Genomic DNA, 21,130 nt, shown 5'->3' with positions numbered 1-21,130 from the left:
AGCCAAGCCCATGAGATCCTTGAACTTGGACTGAGGGGCCCTCCTTATCTAAAACTTGACAAACCCGTCAAGTTTCTTAGATCATACTGGGGGGTCAGTTTCTGGGTGTATCCCCCCGGGTAACCCCTCTTGTGTCTCTTCCATATATTGGTTTGGTGAAGATGAGCTCCACTCAAGGCTTCTTCTATCTCCAGGACTCAGGGCTCCAGGCATCAGAGAGTAAATGATTCCAGCAGGAAGGAACAAGGCCCTCCTTTCCTTTCTATTTCAGTCCATTAAAAAAAAAAGGCAATATAATAAGCACTGGGACAGTCTTGGGCATTTTCCTTTTAACTAAATGTGTAGTTTTCCATTGTGGATGTGCAAAAGCCATCTACCCGTCAAATGACTCCCATGGATTCCACAAAGGTGCCATTAGAACCCTTACAGATGCTTCCACAACATCTCCCATGGTGCCAGATATACATCCAGACTCTTAACAAGGATAATTTGGTGGCAGTGGCAATAACCCTGGGCTTCTGTGAATGACATCAAATTCACGACCCATATCCACATCCCTTTTTTCATGTGCTCTCTACCATTTTTTCCCGTGGAATTTGAATCCCCCTGTTATACTTACTGCCTAACAATATCACTATTGATACTGTAACGTAAGGTTAAGGACCATATGCTCTTTCTCCAGAGAGTATGCACAAATACTATTTCTGTTAAACACTAAACAGAAATAGTGGTTGTGCATACTTCCCATTCAAGGACTTATCCCAATTGAATGATTCCCTTTGTCGTGGAGTGTTTTTCCCCAAGCGGGCCCTCATAGAGAAGCTGAATCAGATATTGTGACTTACCAGAAGTCACAAGGAATCATCTAGTGAGCTAGAAATAGAATTCAAATCCTTTATTTTGATTCCTTGAATTTAAAGAACAAATAAACTCTGCTACAAGGAAAGAAAAACTGGGGAAACCAGGCTTGCTTGACATTCCTGGATCAGGGAATTCAAGGCAGCCGAAACTAGGAGACAACTGCCATTAGCCTGTGAGGATGAAGGAGGTAATAAGACATAGGTGCTACCTGCCCTCCAGAAGCTGACAGTGCAGGGAGCTCATGTCACTGTTGACAAATCTCTGTCCGGAGCAGAATGCACCTGTGAGGAGCGAGTGCATCCCAGAGGAGGTCTTGCCCATCTTCATGGTCCTCCCAGCAGCCAGCACAGTGACCCACGTGTGACAGGCAGGCAAGCACTCGTTGAATACGGGCCAAAAAATTAAGGTACCAAAAGAACATTCTGGGGGTTGGTGGAAAATAAGGGACAGCTTTGTGAAGGAGGTGACATTTGAGCTCTGCCTGGAGTATGGGGAAGTTTTTCACAGGCAGCAGAAATTGAGGGCAGGACCTTTGCAACCCGAACAAGGAGCGGCGGCAGAGATCCTAAGGGGAGTGCAAAGCACGGTGGGATTTGGGGGAGCCCAGGGCAGGCCAGTGTGGCCAGAGAGGAGGGTGCAGTAAGAATTAAGGCTGGAGAGAAAAGTGGACGCCTGAGCAGAGAGAACCTTGAACAACATGCTAAATAATGTAGCTGTGACCTGTCCCTGGGGCTTTTGAACAAAAGGAGTGGCACCACCGGCACGGGCCTTTCCTGCCAAATCATCCTGCCCAGCGCCCCTGGGCCTCCCTTTCCTTGTCAGTACTGGTGGTTTTCTTTCAGTTGTTCTGTGTGTATGTGGTTTGCTTCGGAGGTTTTCTGTGGTTTAGTTTGTTTTTTGGCCTTTCCCTTTTCCTTACAGTTTTTCACAGCATATGGTCCTGATTACGTGTTGGAAATCACGCCAAGCTGCCGGCCAGACCGCAATGAGCCCCACCGAGTCCAGCAAATCCTCAACTACATCAAAGGTGAGCACCGCCCCTCAAGCTCTGCCCTCCTCATTGCACCCAGCTCGCAGTGGCCTGTCGCTGGGGGCTTCCCCAAATACCATTTGTCTTTAGTGGCTAACCATTTCCCTGACTTAGAAGGGAAACATCTTCTTGGCCTGATAGCTTGTCGTTGGAATTCCACACTGGCCACTCTGACTGGAATGGTCATTTGGCCAGTTAATGTCACCTTCAGGGGGACAAAAGTTTTATCTGGAGGCACCCCCAGAGAAAAACCAGTTCTCAAGTGTGCCCTGGAATCCTTTTTCTTTTAAAAGAGCAACAGTAGGGTGCCTGGGTGGCTCAGTGGGTTAAGCCGCTGCCTTCGGCTCAGGTCATGATCTCAGGGTCCTGGGATCGAGGCTCGCATCGGGCTCTCTGCTCAGCAGGGAGCCTGCTTCCTCCTCTCTCTCTGCCTGCCTCTCTGCCTGCTTGTGATCTCTCTCTGTCAAATAAATAAAAATAAAATCTTAAAAAAAATAAAATAAAAAATAAAAGAGCAACAGTAAAGCCTTCTTGAAGGTGAGGGAAGTTCAAGCCTCTTCAGACTTCAGGGAGGGGGAAGGAGGGTCTCGCAGACATTGTGTTCCTGCATAGTTCCATGGTCCAATCTGGCCTTGAGAGACCACAGGCCTACAATGGATAGTCTGGATTCCGGTGCCCTGAGAGTAGGCTCCCCAGTCTTTTCCCAGAGCACTGGAGGTGGAGAAGCCGCCCTACCCTGCCCTTCCCTCCGGCTGGCCCACAACTAGGTTATTATCATCTTGATCACATTGTCCACTAGCTGTCTGGGGAAGCTGCCCTTAGCTTTCCAGTAGAGCCCCTCCCCAAGCCCCAGCTGCTGCTCCATAACTCAGTTCACTTTCTCTACACTATTGTAAAGTCGTTTTGGCACCCATTTTCTTATTTAATTGAATTTGTATGTATGTGTGCATATTTTGGGGGTCCTAATTATTTGTAAAATTAAGAGGCTAAGGGTATCATATTGCCCATCTTAGAGAGTGAAATTCCCATGTTTATTCATATAACGACCAAGATAGCAGCAATTCTCCTACTTTTGACTCCCTCATTGGAATAGAAACCAGCATGAAAGGGAGGCCTATTCTGTACCAGAGTTAGTCTAAGGAAAGACACTGTGTCCTAGGGGGGCATCTTTGCTGAAGGTTATATTAAGGCCCTAACCTCTAGTAGAGTCCAGTCTGTGAAAACAGCCAAGTCCTTAGGCAGGGACTCCACGTCCCAGACTCCTTTGGGCAGAGAAAATTCCCTAAGCTCACAAGTCATAGACCTGTAAGGCTATGCTCACAGCAAGGCTTATTGTCTCTGTGAGTTGTCCCATAGTTCTCATCCTTCTCCTGACCCTGTAGTTTCAAGCTACCTCCCTCTGGAGTCATGGTGGATACCAACCCCACAAATCCTCACTTTCTAACCAAATCCTCCTCCCTTGTACAGTCTTTAAGGCCTTCCAACTCTTTCTATTCCCGGCCCTTTGCCAGTCCTTCTCACTCTCCTGCAGCCCTGATTAACACTAGTGCTCCCACCCTAATTTCCACCTGCCCCTCACAGACCCAGGACACCTTCCCTGTTTCCTTTGGGACTGATCCTGAACCAACTTTTCTTACCCCTCTTCCTTCAACCTTACCATCCCCTCCCCCCACCCCTGATCTAGGCTCTAAATCCTGGTAGAGTACAGACAAAGCAATAGAAACAGATAAACTAAACAAGCCTCTGCAGGTTCTTGCTCACACCTCCGTATGTGCAGATATCTGTATGCCCTCATGCTTTCCTGCACACGTACCCAGACACATATCTCCAGAGTGGTGACATCTTGCTATTGAGGAAATGAAAATGACAAGTGAGAGAAGACATAAGGAAGGTAATTCAAAGGGAAGAGAACTAGGAAAGGTAAGAAACCCAAAAGAAGAATACATTTTTAAAAGATCTGAGATAAAAGATTAGTTTGAGGGTTGGCGGGAGCGGGGGGGGGATTCATCAAAAATCTTAGAGGACGTGTAAGTTACATGTAAGCCAAGGTTTTTAGAAGATCCTGACAGGTTAAAACAATATTCTGATAGCAGTACAAAGACATTAAGCTGAGAGAAAATGTATGGACCAGGAATTGGGTCCTCAGAAGCGATTGGACACACACAAGATTCGGGAAGTTATGACTCAGCAGCATTTTGTCTGAAAGAGCTAGGGATTTTAGTCAATGCGGACATTGGTGTGAGTCTCCAGGACAAGTTAGCCTCCAGCCATGCTGATGCAGTATCATCCTCACTTTAAAAGGGCTCTAGGCAAACAGAAGCATGCTACTGGTCAGTCAGGAGGGAGAAAAGACTGTAGACCAGGCTCCAAGAGGTCTGGTTGGAGGAGCTGGGGCTTTTGGAGAAAAGAAGACCCAGGGAGATGTGGTCTTTACTTCATATCTCTGAGAGGCTGTTGCAGAGTCTATGTGGTCACAGGGCACAGAACTAGGACTTGTGGGTAAATATTATAAAAAAGGCGAATTTGTATTCAGTAGGAGGAGGAGTTTTCTAACATTTTGAGCTACCCAAACTGGAGCAGGCTGCCCAAAAAGGAATGAGGACTCTGTTCCTGGAGACTTGCAAGTAGAGGCTAGATAGTCACTTGACTGTCGTATCATAGACATGTTCCTGCATTGGGGGAGGGCAATTGTACTAGATTATTAAGGTTCCTTCTAATCCTAAGATCCTAGGATGCTGTATGTTAAAAATGAGAAAATAGAAAAACAATAAAAGGAATATGATGAGAGTGCAGGGGTTGGTAGATGAGTCACAATTGGTGGGGCGGGGGTGGGGGGAGGTAATACTGTGTAGAGGGAAGAACTGATGAGAAGAAAAGAAATTAAATGGCTGAGAGTGGGTGGGGAGGAGCCAGGGAGGGCAGACAGGAAGTAGACTGGCTATAGAATACTAGGAATTATCAGATTTTCCATTTAGCCATCTCCTTCATATTGACAAAGTCTTGTGTTCTAACCATGCAAATGAGCAGAGCTCACAAGTCCAGAACCAGAAAGAAATTCAGCTAAACCAAGAAGAAATGAGGCTAGAAAGAAGTCCAAATGTTGCTAAAAATGGCCAGGCTAACCTGCTATACTGAGACCGTGCCCCTCCAGCCTGGTGACGCATGCTGCCATCAGATAGTGCGTTGCCATGACAATGGTCAGTGTGGAAAAGCTGCTGAATTTTCTACATTCTGAAAGATTTTCCTGAACCTGCCTACATGACTTGTCATTTGTTCTTGCATATTAAAACCTCACTGAGGCTGGCCATTTCTCACAGTGTCTCTTGCCCTCCGTCCCCCATATTAAAAACAAAGGACGGGGGAGGCATGAATTGATTTGGGAAGATGCAATGGCCGTGATGGAGTGGATGGATTAAGCTCCACTCTACGGGAGGGAGTTTAGCCAGTATGTCTCAGTTGAATTTGTTCAGCCTTTGAGCTTGGGTTTTTTTCTCTTTCTCATCACATTCCCCTAGAAGCACAAAAGATGGGATTTTTAACCTACTGAAGATCAAACCTGGGGAGGTTCATCTTCTAGAGATATGTTACATGTGCCACAGGTTGACTGGAGGGAAAGGCAAATTTAGACCTCACCGTATCCCGTCTTTACTGCCCATTAGTCTTTCCAAGAGGAAAAAAAAAGACAAAAAACCTTGGAGAGTCAATTCAAGCTGTTAGCTTTATACAGGAAAAAGCTATGTATTGCTCTAACAAATTGCTCTTCTAGTGCCAGTGAATCTCGAAGATATGTGTCAGTGCTCACAAGGAAGTGTGGATCGTTCAGCTTAGCTCATGCCCACTACTGTAAAATCATCCTCACACCATCTTCATGTGCTTAGACTTGTTTGCCTTTCCTCTGGTTGATATACTCCAGAAGAGCTGGCTCACACTGAACTTTCCAGAGTTGGAACAGTGCTGATGTGATCAATCCCCAGGGATGGCTAGCTCCTCAAGCCTGCCTGGCTCTGTGTGAGGAAACAGGGGTAGAGTTTTTCTAGTCCCTAGTACTGATGACATTTGAATTGAGTAAAGGTCCCTAGGGGGACAAAAGCTTCTTGTTGCAACCCAGACGCAACCTTCTGTGGCTGAGTGCAGAGGGAGGGTGAGTTGTGCATGCACAAGTATGTGTTGGCATTGTAATTGAAGGTTATAACTCACTTGCTCTGAGTTCCCAGACTTTACCCCAAGTTTGCCTGGAATAGAAAAGGAGACAGATAGGGCCAAGAGGTAAGAAGGAAGAGGAGGGGGAGGACATAAGAGGTAAGAGAAGGCCTTATAAACATCTGCCTTTTCTGACCCTTGATGAAGGAGGCTGAATTGGCATCTCATACAGTGCAGAGTTGGGCAGATGGACTAGCCAACTGATGTGGGTATAGGGGAGAGACAACACAGGTGAAATAATAAGAACAATAGCTACTATTTATTTTACAGATGAGGAAACTGAGGCTCAGAGAAGATAAGTGACTGGGCCAAGGTCACATTTGTTCATTCATTCAGCAAGCAATTACTAAGCACCTACTATGTGCTACACACAGTGCTAATAGGTGGTAGAGCACACACTTGAACCCTAGTCTTTCTGAACTGGGGCTTTGGAGTCAGGCTGTTTGTCCTTTCCAGCCCCCCTCTTCTCTTTGCAGTGTTGCCCTGCCAAGTATATTTGTCATACCTCATTTTTTCAATCCCATTTTTAACACCCCCCCTTTTCCCAATTGCCCCTGGTAAACTCTTCCCACCCTTCACTGCATATCCAGCCCCTTCCACGTGGCTGACCCAAAGCACCTAAAATTGGATGTCTCTCTGGAAATGGGAGGAAGATAGCCATGAGCAACACTTGGCAGTCCTGGCCTCTGACCCAGGCCTTTTAACATTCTCTAACACCTACCCCTGCCATGCTCCCATCACCCAACCATACTATCATTGAACCTTTCTACTCCATTTTGAGCTGAGTAGAGAAGTAAAAGAGGACAAAAGGTGGAAGAAGCTAACCCATCCAGCTCCTGCTACCTGAAGTGTGTGGTGTTTACCAGCCCCACTCTGCTATTTACAGTTCCATGGCCCCAAGATGAGTCCCTTTGCACATCTATTGGTAATATTCTCAGGAACACCATTGTGCTGAGTGTAATCTGCCCCTCCTTGGGCAATTTGAAGTCTGGGATTGACATTCTTCTAAGGACTAGCAATTAGGACATCAGGTCTGGACATGTCCAAGGCCTGCTGAAGCTCCAAGCTTGAAGCAGCGCTCCTGCCTGACAGGACTCTACACCATGGAAACTCAACTTGCTCCTACACCTTCTCTTGTTTCCTGAGAAGCCATAAGGATAAGTTGAAAGGCCGAGTTGGTCCCAAGACAGACTGACTATCTGCTTTAGGGCTTCTTAGAAGGATTTGGAGCAGGATTGTAGAGAATACCGAGCCAATTTGCATTACTTCAGGGGAGGATCTGTGCGATGTCCATTCCTTATCTCCCCTAGCCATCCCCTGTCCTTTTATTCTTCTCCAGTCCACCGTGGTTCTTTCCAAGAGCCTACTACCAGCCTGGCTTCCCCATTGACCAGGTTCCTATCTTGTTTCACTAAAGAGTAAAAGAATTGGAAAGGCTTGTTGTTGCTGTCATTGTTCAACAGGAAGAGAAGTTGTAAAAATGTCATGCTGAGGGGCACCTGGGTGACTCAGTTAAGCGTCTGCCTTCAGCTCAGGTCATAATCCCAGGGTCCTGGGATTAATCCCCGCATTGGGCTCCCTGCTCAAAGGGGAGCCTACTCCCTTTCCCTCTGCCACTCCCCCCGCTTGTGCTTGCTCTCTCCCTCTGTCAAATAAATAAATAAACTCTTTTTAAAAGTGTCTGGCTGGGGCGCCTGGGTGGCTCAGTGGGTTAAAGCCTCTGCCTTCGGCTCAGGTCATGATCCTAGGGTCCTGGGATCGAGCCCCGCATCAGGCTCTCTGCTCAGCAGGGAGCCTGCTTCCTCCTCTCTCTCTCTGCCTGCCTCTCTGCCTACTTGTGATCTCTGTCTGTCAAATAAATAAATAAAATATTTTTAAAAAATAAATTAAAAAAAAGTGTCTGGCTGAAAAACTTATAAATTCTAAAATAAAAATGAAGACTGCTCCCCAAGGTCACAGTAACTTAGACAACAGCTTTTATTCTTTTAAAAGATTTTATTTATTTATTTGAGAAAGAAAGAGAACACAGCCGGGTGAGAGGCAGAGGGAGAAGCAAACTTCCCACCAAGCAGGAAGCCCAATGTGGGGCTCAATGCGGGGCTCAATCCCAGGAGTCTGGGATCATGATCTGAGCCGAAGACAGACACCCAACCAACTGAGCCCCCCAGGCACCCCTAGACAACAGCTTTTTTCTTTTTTAAAGATTTTATTTATATGTCAAAGAGCTAGAGAGAGTACAGGCAGGCAGAGCCAGAGGGAGAAGCAGGCTCCCCTCAGACCAAGGAGCCTGATGTGGGACTCTAACCCAGGACACCGGGATCATGACCTGAGCTGAAGGCAGCTGCTTAACTGACTGAGCCACCCAGGCATTCCTAGACAACAGCTTTTAACAAACCATGAAAACCCTCAGTAGATTACTTATGAAGACACCAAATACCTACATAAATCCAGGAGGTGGGAACTATTATTGAACGCCAACTATACTATACCATATGCTGGGTTCTTTACGTATGTGATCTCATTTAATCCTCACAATTACCTCATAAGGTAGGAAACTGGTGTCCAAAGACATGGTGTACCATGCCTAATGTAGCAGGTAAGTGGTGCCCTCAGGATTTGAATCCAGACCTGGTGCCCTCTGCTTTATAACAGTATTGGTCAGTCAAATCTACTCATCATCCCCTGTATTTTTTTTCAATTGCCCCCAGTAAACCCTTTTCACCCTGCAATGTCTCCCAAAGTGAGGTTGTGAACCAGGTTAATTTTAAGAAGTATGGTTATGTCTCTACTTGAGCCCCATTAAATCAATCAATGATTAGTTTTTGGAGCTTCCCATGTTCTTAGTGCCATGAGAGGTGTAAGAGAAGTTTAAAATATGGCCTCTGCCTTTAATAAACAGTTGAGAAGTCTAGGGAAGGAGACAAAATTAACCTTCTTAGACAGATGAGGATATAATAAGGCTGATCCTATGTAGAAGTGGGGGAGTAAGACTTTAGGGAGACTACTTTCAAAAGGTTTGGAGGATTTAAATTGATAAGAATGCAGAAGTGCTTATAAGCTAGGGAAACTCAGGTGAGTGCCAGGGGCAGATTGCAAGTTCCCTTGAATTTCAGGCTGAGTAGTCCATATTGGATACAATAAAGTGACAGCCATTCTAGGTTCTGGAATTAGGACATAACATGATGCAGTGCTATTTGGATAAATCATGGTGGTATTCCAAGATTGAGCCTGAAAGAGCCTGGACCAGAACAGTGATATTAGGATATTCCCTATCCTATTCCTCCCAAATGGCTGAGAGTTGTTTGGAAGACAGTATCAAGAACACTTAGAAATGGGTCATGTATAGGGGATCAAAAAGAAAGGAAGAAGTAAAGATGATTCTGAGCTTTCCAGCCTGGATACCAACTGGGATGGGGAGCCATTGGAGGAGGGGGATAGTTTTACAGAAACATATACTTGATGTGTTCTGTTTTGATATATTGAATTAGAGGTATGATACATTGTCTCAAATACATCTACATGGAAGCGTTGTTGCAGCCAATTAAAAAGAAAATTTTAAAAGCAATTGGATGCCACAAAATTATTGTCATGATAATAATATTAAGTGAGAAATAACAGGATAAAAAATGATTTAATACCATATAGTCTCAATTGTGTGGATATAATGTGTGTATGAGTGAGTGTGTGGATATACACAGAGAAACGCCCAAAGGAAATAAAACAAAAATACTAGGGACGCCTGGGTGGCTCAGTTGGTTAAGCAGCTGCCTTCGGCTCAGGTCATGATCCCAGCGTCCTGGGATCGAGTCCCGCGTCGGGCTCCTTGCTCAGCAGGGAGCCTGCTTCTCCCTCTGCCTCTGCCTGCCATTCTGTCTGCCTGTGCTCGCTCTCTCCCCCCATCTCTCTCTGATAAATAAATAAAATCTTAAAAAAAAAAAAAAAAATTTAAAAAAAAAAAAATAACTAACAGTAGTTACTTTGGTGGTAGAACTGGGATTATGAATATTTTTTTAACTTGTCCTTTCGTGTTTTTCTGTATTTTTCAAAATTTCTACCATGAATATGTGTTGCTTTGTTATTCAGAAAAAAGTAATATGTGTTTGAGGGGTTTTTTTTAAGATTTATTCATTTTTTATTTTAGAGAGAGAGCACAAGCAGGAGGGGTAGGGAGAGGGCGAGAGAATCTCAAGCAGACTCTTGCTGAGCATACAGCCCAATGCGGGGCTCAATCCCCATGACCTGAGCTGAAAGCAAGAGTCAGATGCTCAACCAAGTGAACCACCCAGGTGCCCCTACATGTTTGAGCTTTTAATTATTATTATTGCTATCATTATATCAGAACTTATTTCCTAATTTTTGGTTTACAAAACCTGGTCACTGCACCTGCACACTGCTGGAAAGACAGGGACTGGAGAGTGAGAAATTTACGTCTCAGGTGCTGTTTCCTTTCTTAAGTACCTCTAGTAATTCTTAAGTGCTTCCAGCTGTCCACTCAAGAGAGCAGATTTTCCTTGGACTCATGCTGTAAAGCCTCTTTTGTCTAGTAGAAGGGTATAAAGTCCCGAGAGCTCCCTAGGACCACATTCCTTTCCAAAACCTTCCTTTACTCCAAGGCAACAGTCTTTCCGAGTTTTCTCTTCTGCTCCGTTGAGCTATGTGATTATTCCTCCTCACAGTCTTGATTACTATAGCTATATAATAAACCTTAAATCAGGTAGAGTGATTCCTCTTTCTTCTTTTTCAAAATTGTTTTAGCTTATACCAGTTCCTTTGCTTTCCATATAAGTTTTAGAATAATCTTGTCTATATCTACAAAATACCTTAATGTGATTTTGTTAGGAATTATGTTAAACCTGGTTATCAGTTTGGGAAGAACTGACATCTTTATTGCATTGAGTCTTCCAATCCATGAACATGGTTTGTCTCTCCATTTATTCAGGACTTTTTTTGTTTCCTTCTTCAACGTTTTGTAATTTTCAGCATACAGATCCTAAACAAGTTTTGTACCTAAGTTTTCTTTGAGTTATTGTTTTTTTTCATTTTGGTTCCCATGTGGAAATTGTTACTGTATAGAAATACAGTTTTCGTATATTGCACTTATATCCTGTGACCTTGCTGAACTCATTTATTAATTCTGTTTTCTTATAGATTCCTTAAGATTTTCTACATAGATCACCACTCATTTACAAATAGAGACAGTTTTGGTTTTTTTTTTTCCTTTCTGATCTGTATGCTTTTTATTTCCTTTTCTTACTTTATTGCACTGGCTTAGACTTCCAATATTACATTAAATAAGAATGGTTAGAGAAGACATCCTTGCCTTAGTCCAGACCTCAAAGGAAAAACACTCAGTATTTCACCATAATAAATGATGTTAGCTGTAGGTTTTTGTAGATCTTCCTTATCAAGTTGAAGCAGTACTCCTTTATATTCCTAGTTTTATGAGAGTTTTTGTTATGAATGGGTGTTAAATTTTGTTAAATGCTGCTTCTGCATCATTTGATACTAATAGTAATGTGTATGTAATTTTTCTTTTTTAGCCTTTTAATATGGTATTTTAGCTTGATTGATTTTCAAACTTTGAGCCAGCTTTGCATATCTGGAATAAACCCCACTTGGCCATGGTGTACTGTTATTATCTACATTGCTCAATTCTATTTGCTAATATTTTCTTGAGGATTTTGCATCTATATTCATGAGGGATATTAGCCTGCAGTTTTCTTTTTTGTGCTGTCATCATTTGCTTTCAGTATCAGCCCAATAATGCCTTGTAAGGTGAGTTTGGGAGTGTTGTCTTCTGCAAGAGATAGGGGAGAATTGCTGTTAATTCTTCTTTCTAGTAGAATTCTCCAGTGAGACCATCTGGGCCTGGAGATTTCTTTTTCAGGACGTTTTTCATTTCTACTTTGATACCACTGTAGTCAGAAAACATGTGCTTTATAATTTCAATTTTGTTCAGCTGTTGGGGTTTTTTATGGCCCAGTATATGGTCTATTTTGATATATGTTCTGTGAGTGCTAGAAAAGAAGGTGTATTCTGTTGTCGTTTCATGGAATGTTCTATCAGTGTCGATTAGATCCTATTGGCTGGTAGCATTGTAGAGTTCTTCTGTATTCTTTGTCATTTTCTGTCTTATTCTATTATCAGTTGCTGAGAGAGGGATATAGAGAAGTCTCCAGTTCTAATTGTGAACCTATTTCTCCTTATAACGCTATCGGCTTCTGCTTCATGTATTCTGAAGCTCTGTTGTTCGGCACATATACATTTTGGGTTGCTATATCTTTTTGGTCAGTTGACCCTTTCACCATTATGTAATGTCCCTTTCTGTCCATGGTAATTTTCTTTGCTCTGAAGTCTACTCTATCTGATATGAATATAGCCACTCCTGCTTTCTTTTATTAATGTTTGCATGGCATGTATTTTCGATCCTTTTATTTTCAATGTGCTAATATCATATTTGAAATGAGCTTCTTAAAAACAGCATATAGTTGGATCACTTTTTTAGCCACCCTGCCAATCTTTGTCTTTTAACTAATGTATTTAGATCATTTATACTCAATGTAGTTTTGATATGTTAGGGACTAAATCTGCCATTTTATGGGTTTTTTTAAGATTTTATTTATTTATTAGAGAGATGCAGAGAGAGCACAAGTAGGCAGAGCAGCAGGCAGAGGGCAAGGGAGAAGCAGGCTCTCCACCTAGCAGGGAGCCCCATGTGGGGCTCAATCTCAGGACCCTGGGGTCCTGACCTGAGCCAAAGGCAGCTGCTTAACTGACTGAGCCACCTAGGCGCCCCTTCATGTTTTGTTTTCTCTGTGTTCCCTTTGTTCCTTCTATGTTTTCTTCTTCGTCCTTTACTGTTGGTAACTTATACCTCTGTTCAATTTTCATTTTGATTCATCCTTAGTGGTTTTGTTTGTATCTCTCTGTGTAGGCTTTTTATTTTATTTTTTTAAGATTTTATTTATTTATTTGACAGAGATCACAAGTAGGCAGAGAGGCAGGCAGAGAGAGAGGAGGAAGCAGGCTCCCTGCTGAGCAGAGATTCCGATGCGGGGCTCTATCCCAGGACCCTGAGATCATGACCTGAGCCGAAGGCAGCGGCTTAACCCACTGAGCCACCCAGGCACCCCTGTGTAGGCATTTTAGTGCTGTCTCTGGATATATATTATATGTGCCTAACTTACTACAGTCTGCTAGTATCAACATTTTACCAGTTAGAATGAAGTTTAGAAAACTTACCTACCTCTAAGTCTTTTCCCCTCTCCCATTTATAATATAATTGCCTTAAGTATTTCCTCTACATACATTACAACTACATCAGTGTTATCATTTCTGGTTCAATCATTAAACATAACTTAAAAAACTGAAGAGGAGGGGGGAAACCCTAGTATGTTTATGTTTATTCATATTTTTACTCTTTCCATTTTCTTTCTTCCTTCCTGATGTTCCAAGATTCCTTCTTTTATTATTACTCTTCCATTGCAAAAACTTTCTTTAGCTATTCTGTTAGCGTAGGTCTGGCAGCAACAGATCCTTAATTTTCTTTCCTTTGAGAATATCTTTATTTCCCCTTCATTCCTGAGAAATATTTTCGTAGACTTAGAATTTTGTGTTGACAGTTACTTCCTTACACCACCTGAAAAATATCTTACCATCCTTCTGGCCTCCATGGTTTTTGATGAGAAAACCAGTCATTTGAATTATCTTTCCCTTGTAGACTTTGTTTCTGTTTTTGCTGCTTTCCAGAATTGTTTTTATAGTTTTTCCCCCGGTTTTTTTAAATTTTTTATTTTTTAGGAATTGGATTATGATAGGACTTGGTGTGGATTTCTTTAGATATATCCAGTTTGGAGTTCAGTCAGATTCTTGAATCTGTAGGTTTATATCTTTTGCCAAATCTGGGAAATCTATAGCCATTATTTCTTGAAATTCTTTTTCAGGGGCACCTGGGTGGCTCCGTCATTTGAGCATCTGCCTTCAGCTCAGGTCATTATCCCAGAGTTCTAGATTGAAGCCCCATCTCAGGCTCTGTGCTCAGCAGGGAGCCTGCTTCTCCCTCTGCTGCTATGCTTACTTGTGCTCTCTCTCTCTCTCTCTCTGTAATTAATTAATTAATTTTTAAAAAAAGAAATTCATTTTTAGTCCCATCCTCTTTCTCATTGCCCTCTGGGACTTCAGTGACATGACTCTTGATCCCGTTTTGTTTGGGTGGGTTTTTTGGGTTTTTTTTTAAGATTTATTTATTTACTTATTTGAGAAAAAGAGAAACAGAGAGACAGAGAGTAGGGGGAGGGGCAAAGGGAGAGGGAGATAATCTCAAGCAGACTCCCCACAGATTGCAGAGCCAGACACAGGGCTCAATCTCACACCCTGAGATCATGACCTGAGCTGAAACCAAGAGTCAGATCCTTAACCGACTTAGCCACCCAGATGCCCCATGAATGTTAGATCTTATATTGTAGTTCCACATGGTCCATGAGGTTCTTCTCATTTTCCAGGACTATTTTTTGTCTTTTGTTCAAATTGGACAATTTCTGTTGTTCTATATTCCAGTTTACTGATTTTACCTCTCCCACCTCCCTCCACTCTGCTGTGGAGCCCATCTATTGAGTTTTTTTATTTTACTTGTATTTTTCAGTTCTAAAATTTCCATTTAGTTTTTCTTTATTTCTTTTGTTTCTTTGCTGAGACTTCTTATTTTTTTTTCAAGCATGTTCAGAATTGCTCAGTGAAATATTTTTATGATGGCCTCTTTAAACTCCTTGTCTGGCATTTCCAATATCTATGTCATTGCTATGTTGACATCTGTTGTCTTTTTCCCATTTGAGTTCATAGTTTCCTGTTTCTTGGTATAAGTGACTTTCTATTGTAATTTTTAGATTTTTTTTTTTACAATATCTGTATCTTCCTTAAATCTTCCATTTTAGCAGATTTCCTCTGACATCATGATGGCAGAGGAGGGAGCATCACCCCATTACTTCCAAGTAGGGATAAAAGTCTAGGTTCCCCACTGAGCTGCCATAGACAGCCTGGAGGGAGGTGGGGCACCTCCTCATTGCTGGGCAAGAGTGGAAATTCAGGTTCCCCATTAGAACTCCACTGATGCCACCCTGGCTGGGAATGGGAGTGGAGCCTTGTTACTGCCCCCCATGTGGTCTCTACTGATAGCAGTGGGTAAACTTCCTTGCCATTGAACAGGGATAAAAGTTCTGGCTTTCCACTCTGCTTTCTCTGGTGGAAGGGGAGCCTGGTTACTGCTAATTTTTTATTTTAATGTTTCATACACTCAGCAAATACATATTTGGTGTTAATATGTGCCAGGCACTATTCTAGGCACTGCTGATAGAGATGTAAATAGGACAGGTATAGGCCTTGCCCATCGTGAAGCTTACATTTTAGTGAGGAAGATAGACAATAAACAAATAAATATTTAAGGTTGGTTACTGATAAATTCCAGTGGGGTGCTATTTTAGGTAGATGGTCAGTAAAGCCTTCCCTGAGGAGGTGACATTTGGGAATAGAGCTTAATGAAGTAAGGGAAGGAGCTTTGCAAAAATTGGGGTGAAAAACATTCTAGATAAAGAGAAGAGCAAGATCAAAGACCTTAAGGCAGGAATTAATTTGGTATTTTGATGTACAGTTGACCCTTGAACAATGTGACAGTTAGGGGCACCAACACCCTACACACTTGAAAAATCTACATATAACTTTTGTTTGTTTGGGTTCTTTTAAATTTTTGTCTTTGTTTTTTGGTGTCCCTGGGTGGACACAAATGCATATAACTTTTAAATCCTCCAAAACTTTACTAATAACCTACTGTTGACAGAAAACTTACTGAAACATAAACAATTAACACACATTTTGTATATGTATTTGTGTACTATATTCTTTTTTTCTTTAAGTTTTTATTTTAATTCCCATTAGTTAACATACAGTGTTATATTAGTTTCAGGTATACAATTTAGTGATTTAGTAGTTCCATACATCACCCAGTGCTCATCACAAGTGTACTCCTTAATCCCCATCACTTATTTAACCCATCCCCCCACCACCTACCCTCTGGTAACCATGAGTTTGTTATCTATAATTAACTATCTGTTTCTTGGTTTCTCTTTTTTTTTTCCTTTGCTCATTTCTTTTCTTTCTTAAATTCCACATATGAGTGAAATCATATGGTATTTGTCTTTCTCTGGCTTACTTTGCTTAGCATCAATTTATACACATTGTTGCAAATGGTAATACTTTTTTTTTTAAGATTTTATTTATTTATTTATTTGTGTGTGTGAGAGAGAACACAAGTGGGGCGAGGGGCAGAAGGAGAAGCAGACTCCCCGCTGAGTAAGGAGCCTGATATAGAACTCCTTCCCAGGACCCTGGGATCATGATCAGAGTTGAAGACAGACACTTAACTGACTGAGCCACTCAGTCAGTTTTTTTGTGGTTGAATAATATTCCATTGTATATATATATACCACATCTTCTTTATCCATTCATCAATCATTGGACACTTGGGCTGCTTCCATAGCTTGGCTATTGTAAATAATGCTGCTATAAACATAGGGGTGCATGTATCCCTTTGAATTAGTGTTTTTGTATTCTTACAATAAAGTAAGGTAGAGAAAAAATGGTATTACAAAAATCATAAGAAAGAGGAAATATTTTTACAGCACTATACTGTAGAAAATCCATGTATAAGTGACCCATGCTGTTCAAACCATGCTGTTCAAGGGTCAGCCGTGTATGTTTTAGTGTGTATTGGAAAGAAATATAACTGTCACATCAAAATCTGATGATTTCACAGATATCATTGCTTAGGATAAGCTTAATTTTTTTTTTTTTAAAACAGAGTTGGTATGAGAGAGGTTTCCACATAAGTGGTATATAAATATGACAAATTTCTTGGCAGTATTGAAGTTTGGGAAGCAAGTCTGTCTCTGAGGTAGATAATGTTATTAGCTCCATTCAACAGATGAGGCTTAGGGAGGTTGATTAGCTTGTACAAGGTCACAGAACAAGGAAGGGAGCTGGAATTCCACCTGAGAAATTGAAGGTCATGCCCAAGGTTTAGAAGAGGAAATATGGAATTTTCCTTCTTCCTGATGGAGTTGCTTGTTTTAGTATACAACAAACCAAGAAATATTTTTAAAGACTTTATTCATTTATTTAACAGACAGAGATCACAAGTAGACAGAGAGGCAGGCGGGCGGGGAAGCAGGCTCCCTGCCGAGCAGAGAGCCCGATGCAGGGCTTGATCCCAGGACCCTGAGATCATGACCCGAGCCGAAGGCAGAGGCTTAACCCACTGAGCCACCCAGGCGCCCCCAAACCAAGAAATTTTGAAGAATACTTGGAGGCCTCTAATGTGTTTAATTAAGCTTTTTTATCCTGTTTGCCCAAAGTACATGCCTAAAGCAATTATAGCACTTATTCCCCTCCAGCTGTTAGCTCTAAAATAATCAGGGATCAGAAAGGAGGTTAGAACTTACTAGAGAAGATACTCTTTTTTTTTAAGATTTTATTTATTTATTTGACAGAGAGATCACAAGTAGGCTGAGAGGCAGGAGGAAGCAGGCTCCCTGCTGAGGGGAGAGCCAGATGTGGGGCTCGATCCCAGAACCCTAAGATCATGACTTGAGCTGAAGGCAGAGGCTTAACCCACTGAGCCACCCAGGCACCTCTAGAGAAGATACTCATAACTACAGAGAACAACTGAGGGCCGATGGCAGGAGGTGGGTGGGGGATGGGCTAAATGGGTCATGGAGATTAGGAGGGCACTTGTAGTGATCAGCACTGGCTATTATAGGTAAGTGATGAACTACTAAATTTTACTACTGAAACTAATATTACACTGTATGTTGACTAACTAGAATATAAATCAAAACTTGAAATGTTAAAAAATATATAAAATAAAATAAACTGCATTTTTCTATTTTTTTTTTAAAAAAGAACTTATTAGAGAAAATAAGGTAAAACACTCAGAGTTCTGGAATGCCTTACTGTTGACAATTCCCTCAGTCTACCCGGAGGCCCTTTAACCAACTGAGATTCAGGTGCTGTCTTTAGCACAGCTGCCAAATCCAGCAGTGCTGATAGGCGTTTTATGCCAGAGTAAGCAGGCCCAGCCTCCCTGGCCTTGATGCTGAGGGGCAGTCTTTGCAGGATTCTCACCACAGAGTCCCAGCGGAAGCTCTACAGACATCCCATCCTGTAGACTCCTCTGCTACACCTGGACCAGGACATCCCCAAGCTCCAGTGAGGCCACCAAAGAGCTCTCGGTGTTTTGAGAAAGGAAAGCATCTTTATAGGCTTCTGGTTTACCCACATCCTTCTGCCTCTTTGCAGCTCCAAGCATATTTTGGAGGGAGATTTCATAAAGATTTCGAAATTGAGTTAGAATTTCAAGTCTATTGTGACATGCAAATTAGTCCTGCTTGCCCGTTGGCAGCAATGCAGCTGAAGTGCCTAGAGACGGGCCATAAAATGAAAACATCAAAGTGATTAAATGTGCCCGAAGAGCATAATTGAGTGCATGAATAAGAGAAAATAAAACAAATTGATTTTCTCCAGTGCCAGAAAAACAGAATAATTGAGAACAAAATAATAGACTTTGAAGTAATCAAAGTGAGGAATGTACCATAGTGACATAGAAACAGCCAGTTGTGGGGGAGATTTATTGTGTTTCTGTTATCATTTTTACAACTTTAATTTCATTAGCTAATAAATACAAATCAATTGAAAAATCAGTCAACCAGAGAGGAGGCAATCCCAAGCCAAGATTTTTTATTCACATCTCTAAAAGAGGCCGAAGCAGTGATCCTTAATCTATTTTCATAGGCGCACATATCCCCCATGAGCTGGAAAACAAGTTCTGGGAGGCCTCTCTGCTTTGGAGGTGATGATGTTCTGTTCTGCCAGTCACTTTCCACATATAAGTTTGCAGATTCAACTTTCAAAAGGGTCACTTTTATACCCCGCCAAGATTTCCGACAGAATGGCCTGAGTACAGCATCTAGGTTTACGAAGATGACGTTTTCGTGGCACTGACCAGCATTTATGTCTTGCACTGGATCATCCTGAATTCGCGGTGCGGTGGCGATGGCAGCAGCACCTACAGCAGCAACAGCAGGATTACCCGCCACTCTTGGAATACTCGTGGCTCACTCCAACCACAGGCGTCGCACGCACACGTGCGCATGCGCGCAACACTGAAATCTAATCTAAAACCATGGCGGCCCAGCAAGAGTATGTCACCGGTTTAGTCTCCAGCTTGGCAGCCATGATGCTGGGGAGGATCAGGGGAGGGAAGCTAGGCTGTGAGACTTTTCATGCTGAGTGTAGCAGTAGAGCACTGGGGGCAACAAACTATGCTGGGACCGGGTGTTGGAACATCACAGAGCAAACATGAGATCCATGCAGAACTATTTTTCTGGCTCCTTCAAGGAAAGAATCCATTCACCCTACACCTCAGCTGTTCATATCTGGGCTCGATGGCCCTTTACCTCAGGATCCACAGTAGTGGCTAATATGTCGGATTCCACTTTTTCTTTTCACAGACCCTTGAGCTGCTCTGGCAGCTGTTGGCACTTCCAGATGTTCATGACACACCCTACCTTCAGGGCTCCACAGTTAACAGCCATACCTTTGGCTCCAGTAAAGGTCTTTGGGACCATTGGGACTGTAAACCAGGGTGTACAGAAGGAGTTGGCAGTGCTGAGACTGGCACTACTTGCTGGCTCAATCAGGATGGCATAGTTAATAGATTGTGCCTGCCAGGCAATTTGTGCTAGAAAATATATCTTACAGGAAGCACCTAGACACTGAAAGGAGTCTCTCTGACCTTCTGGTGGTATCCAAGGCCTAATCATGATGGGCCCTGAAGCAAATGGGGAATGTTAGCATTTACCTCCTTTGTGCAAGAGAAGGAGGATTTATCTCCAGTTCAGGACTAAAATCCCAGCTTCCATTTCCCACTGGTGTTTGGGTGGAGCAAAATGGAGCAAATGGATTTCACAACTCTAAAGCATTATACAGATGTAAGGCTGTATTATTCTTCCTGCCACTGCTATTCCCATTATCCTGGATTTCCCGGCCCAGAATTCTTGTCTGAAAAAGAAATATGGAGAAAGCACATGGACCAAGGAACCTGGAACTGTGACTCCAAAACGGCTGGGAGGGATTGCCCAGCAGATAAGCCACTCCAGGCCAGGCTCCACAGGCTGGCTGGCAGACAAGCAGCCCACTCCTGTGATGTCACCTCTACAGTTACTTGTGCCTATCCCTCCACATGGAGCCAGCAGATTTAGGCACAGGAGGGGAGAAAAAAATGAATCATAAGCTATTTTAGAAATTGCTTCGATTCTGTTTGAGATTGCAGTAGTCTCTTGCAAGCTAAGACTGGAGCACCCTAGCCATCAGGGTAATATCCTTTAAGTGCAGATATCCTGTAAATGCCAGAAGTTTGGTGGGATTAATCCACAGCCTCAGGTTCTAATTCAGGTCAGTGGCAGACAAGTGGTAATTGGTGGTTATACTTAATTGTCATTGAAAGGCTTTCTGATGACAGGAGGGATCTACATTCCAAGGCAAGCAATACAGTTGACAATTAAGAGCTAAAATTGAATCAGCCTTCCATATCAGCACATGCCCAAGGCTTCACAGAAATCTTTTGTTCTGCCATTGTTCCCAGGTAGAGGGTGAGATCCACCCCCAAACATGGTTGTGAGGGGGCAGCAACTAGAAAACTTGCTCTAGCCCTAGATCAAGCTGCATGGGCCTCCTCCCCATCTTAAAATCATTCAGCAGCTCCCTATGGCCTCTAGGATAAGGCCATGGCCTTCTAGGTCCTTGATGGCCTGACCTCTGGCCACCTCTCCAACCTCATTGCCCTTTTCCCTGACCCATCATCCTGTGCTCTGGCCACGAAAACTTTGCAGTTGCCTTTGTATATCTAGTTGTGTTTAGAACATTCTCTCCCCCTTTGCCCTTAAAGATGCTGCCTCCTCTGTGAAGCCCTCCACACCCTCTTTGTATGTCCTG

The 21,130-nt window shown here is 42.7% G+C and overlaps 1 protein-coding gene across 2 annotated transcripts in view; it reads left to right on the top strand.

Moving 5' to 3' along the window:
* HDAC8 (histone deacetylase 8) overlaps positions 1–21,130 on the top strand; it is a 221,868-nt gene that overhangs the window by 192,557 nt on the left and 8,181 nt on the right. For both annotated transcript variants that reach the window (XM_032331391.1, XM_032331393.1), the window contains one exon: positions 1,783–1,888. In XM_032331391.1, coding sequence (XP_032187282.1) covers positions 1,783–1,888 — 106 coding nt within the window. The remainder of the gene's footprint in view (positions 1–1,782; positions 1,889–21,130) is intronic.

The sequence above is a fragment of the Mustela erminea genome, chromosome X, assembly GCF_009829155.1.
Source record: "Mustela erminea isolate mMusErm1 chromosome X, mMusErm1.Pri, whole genome shotgun sequence".
In the NCBI taxonomy this organism is placed as follows: domain Eukaryota; kingdom Metazoa; phylum Chordata; class Mammalia; order Carnivora; family Mustelidae; genus Mustela; species Mustela erminea.
This window is presented reverse-complemented; position numbering and strand designations above follow the sequence as displayed.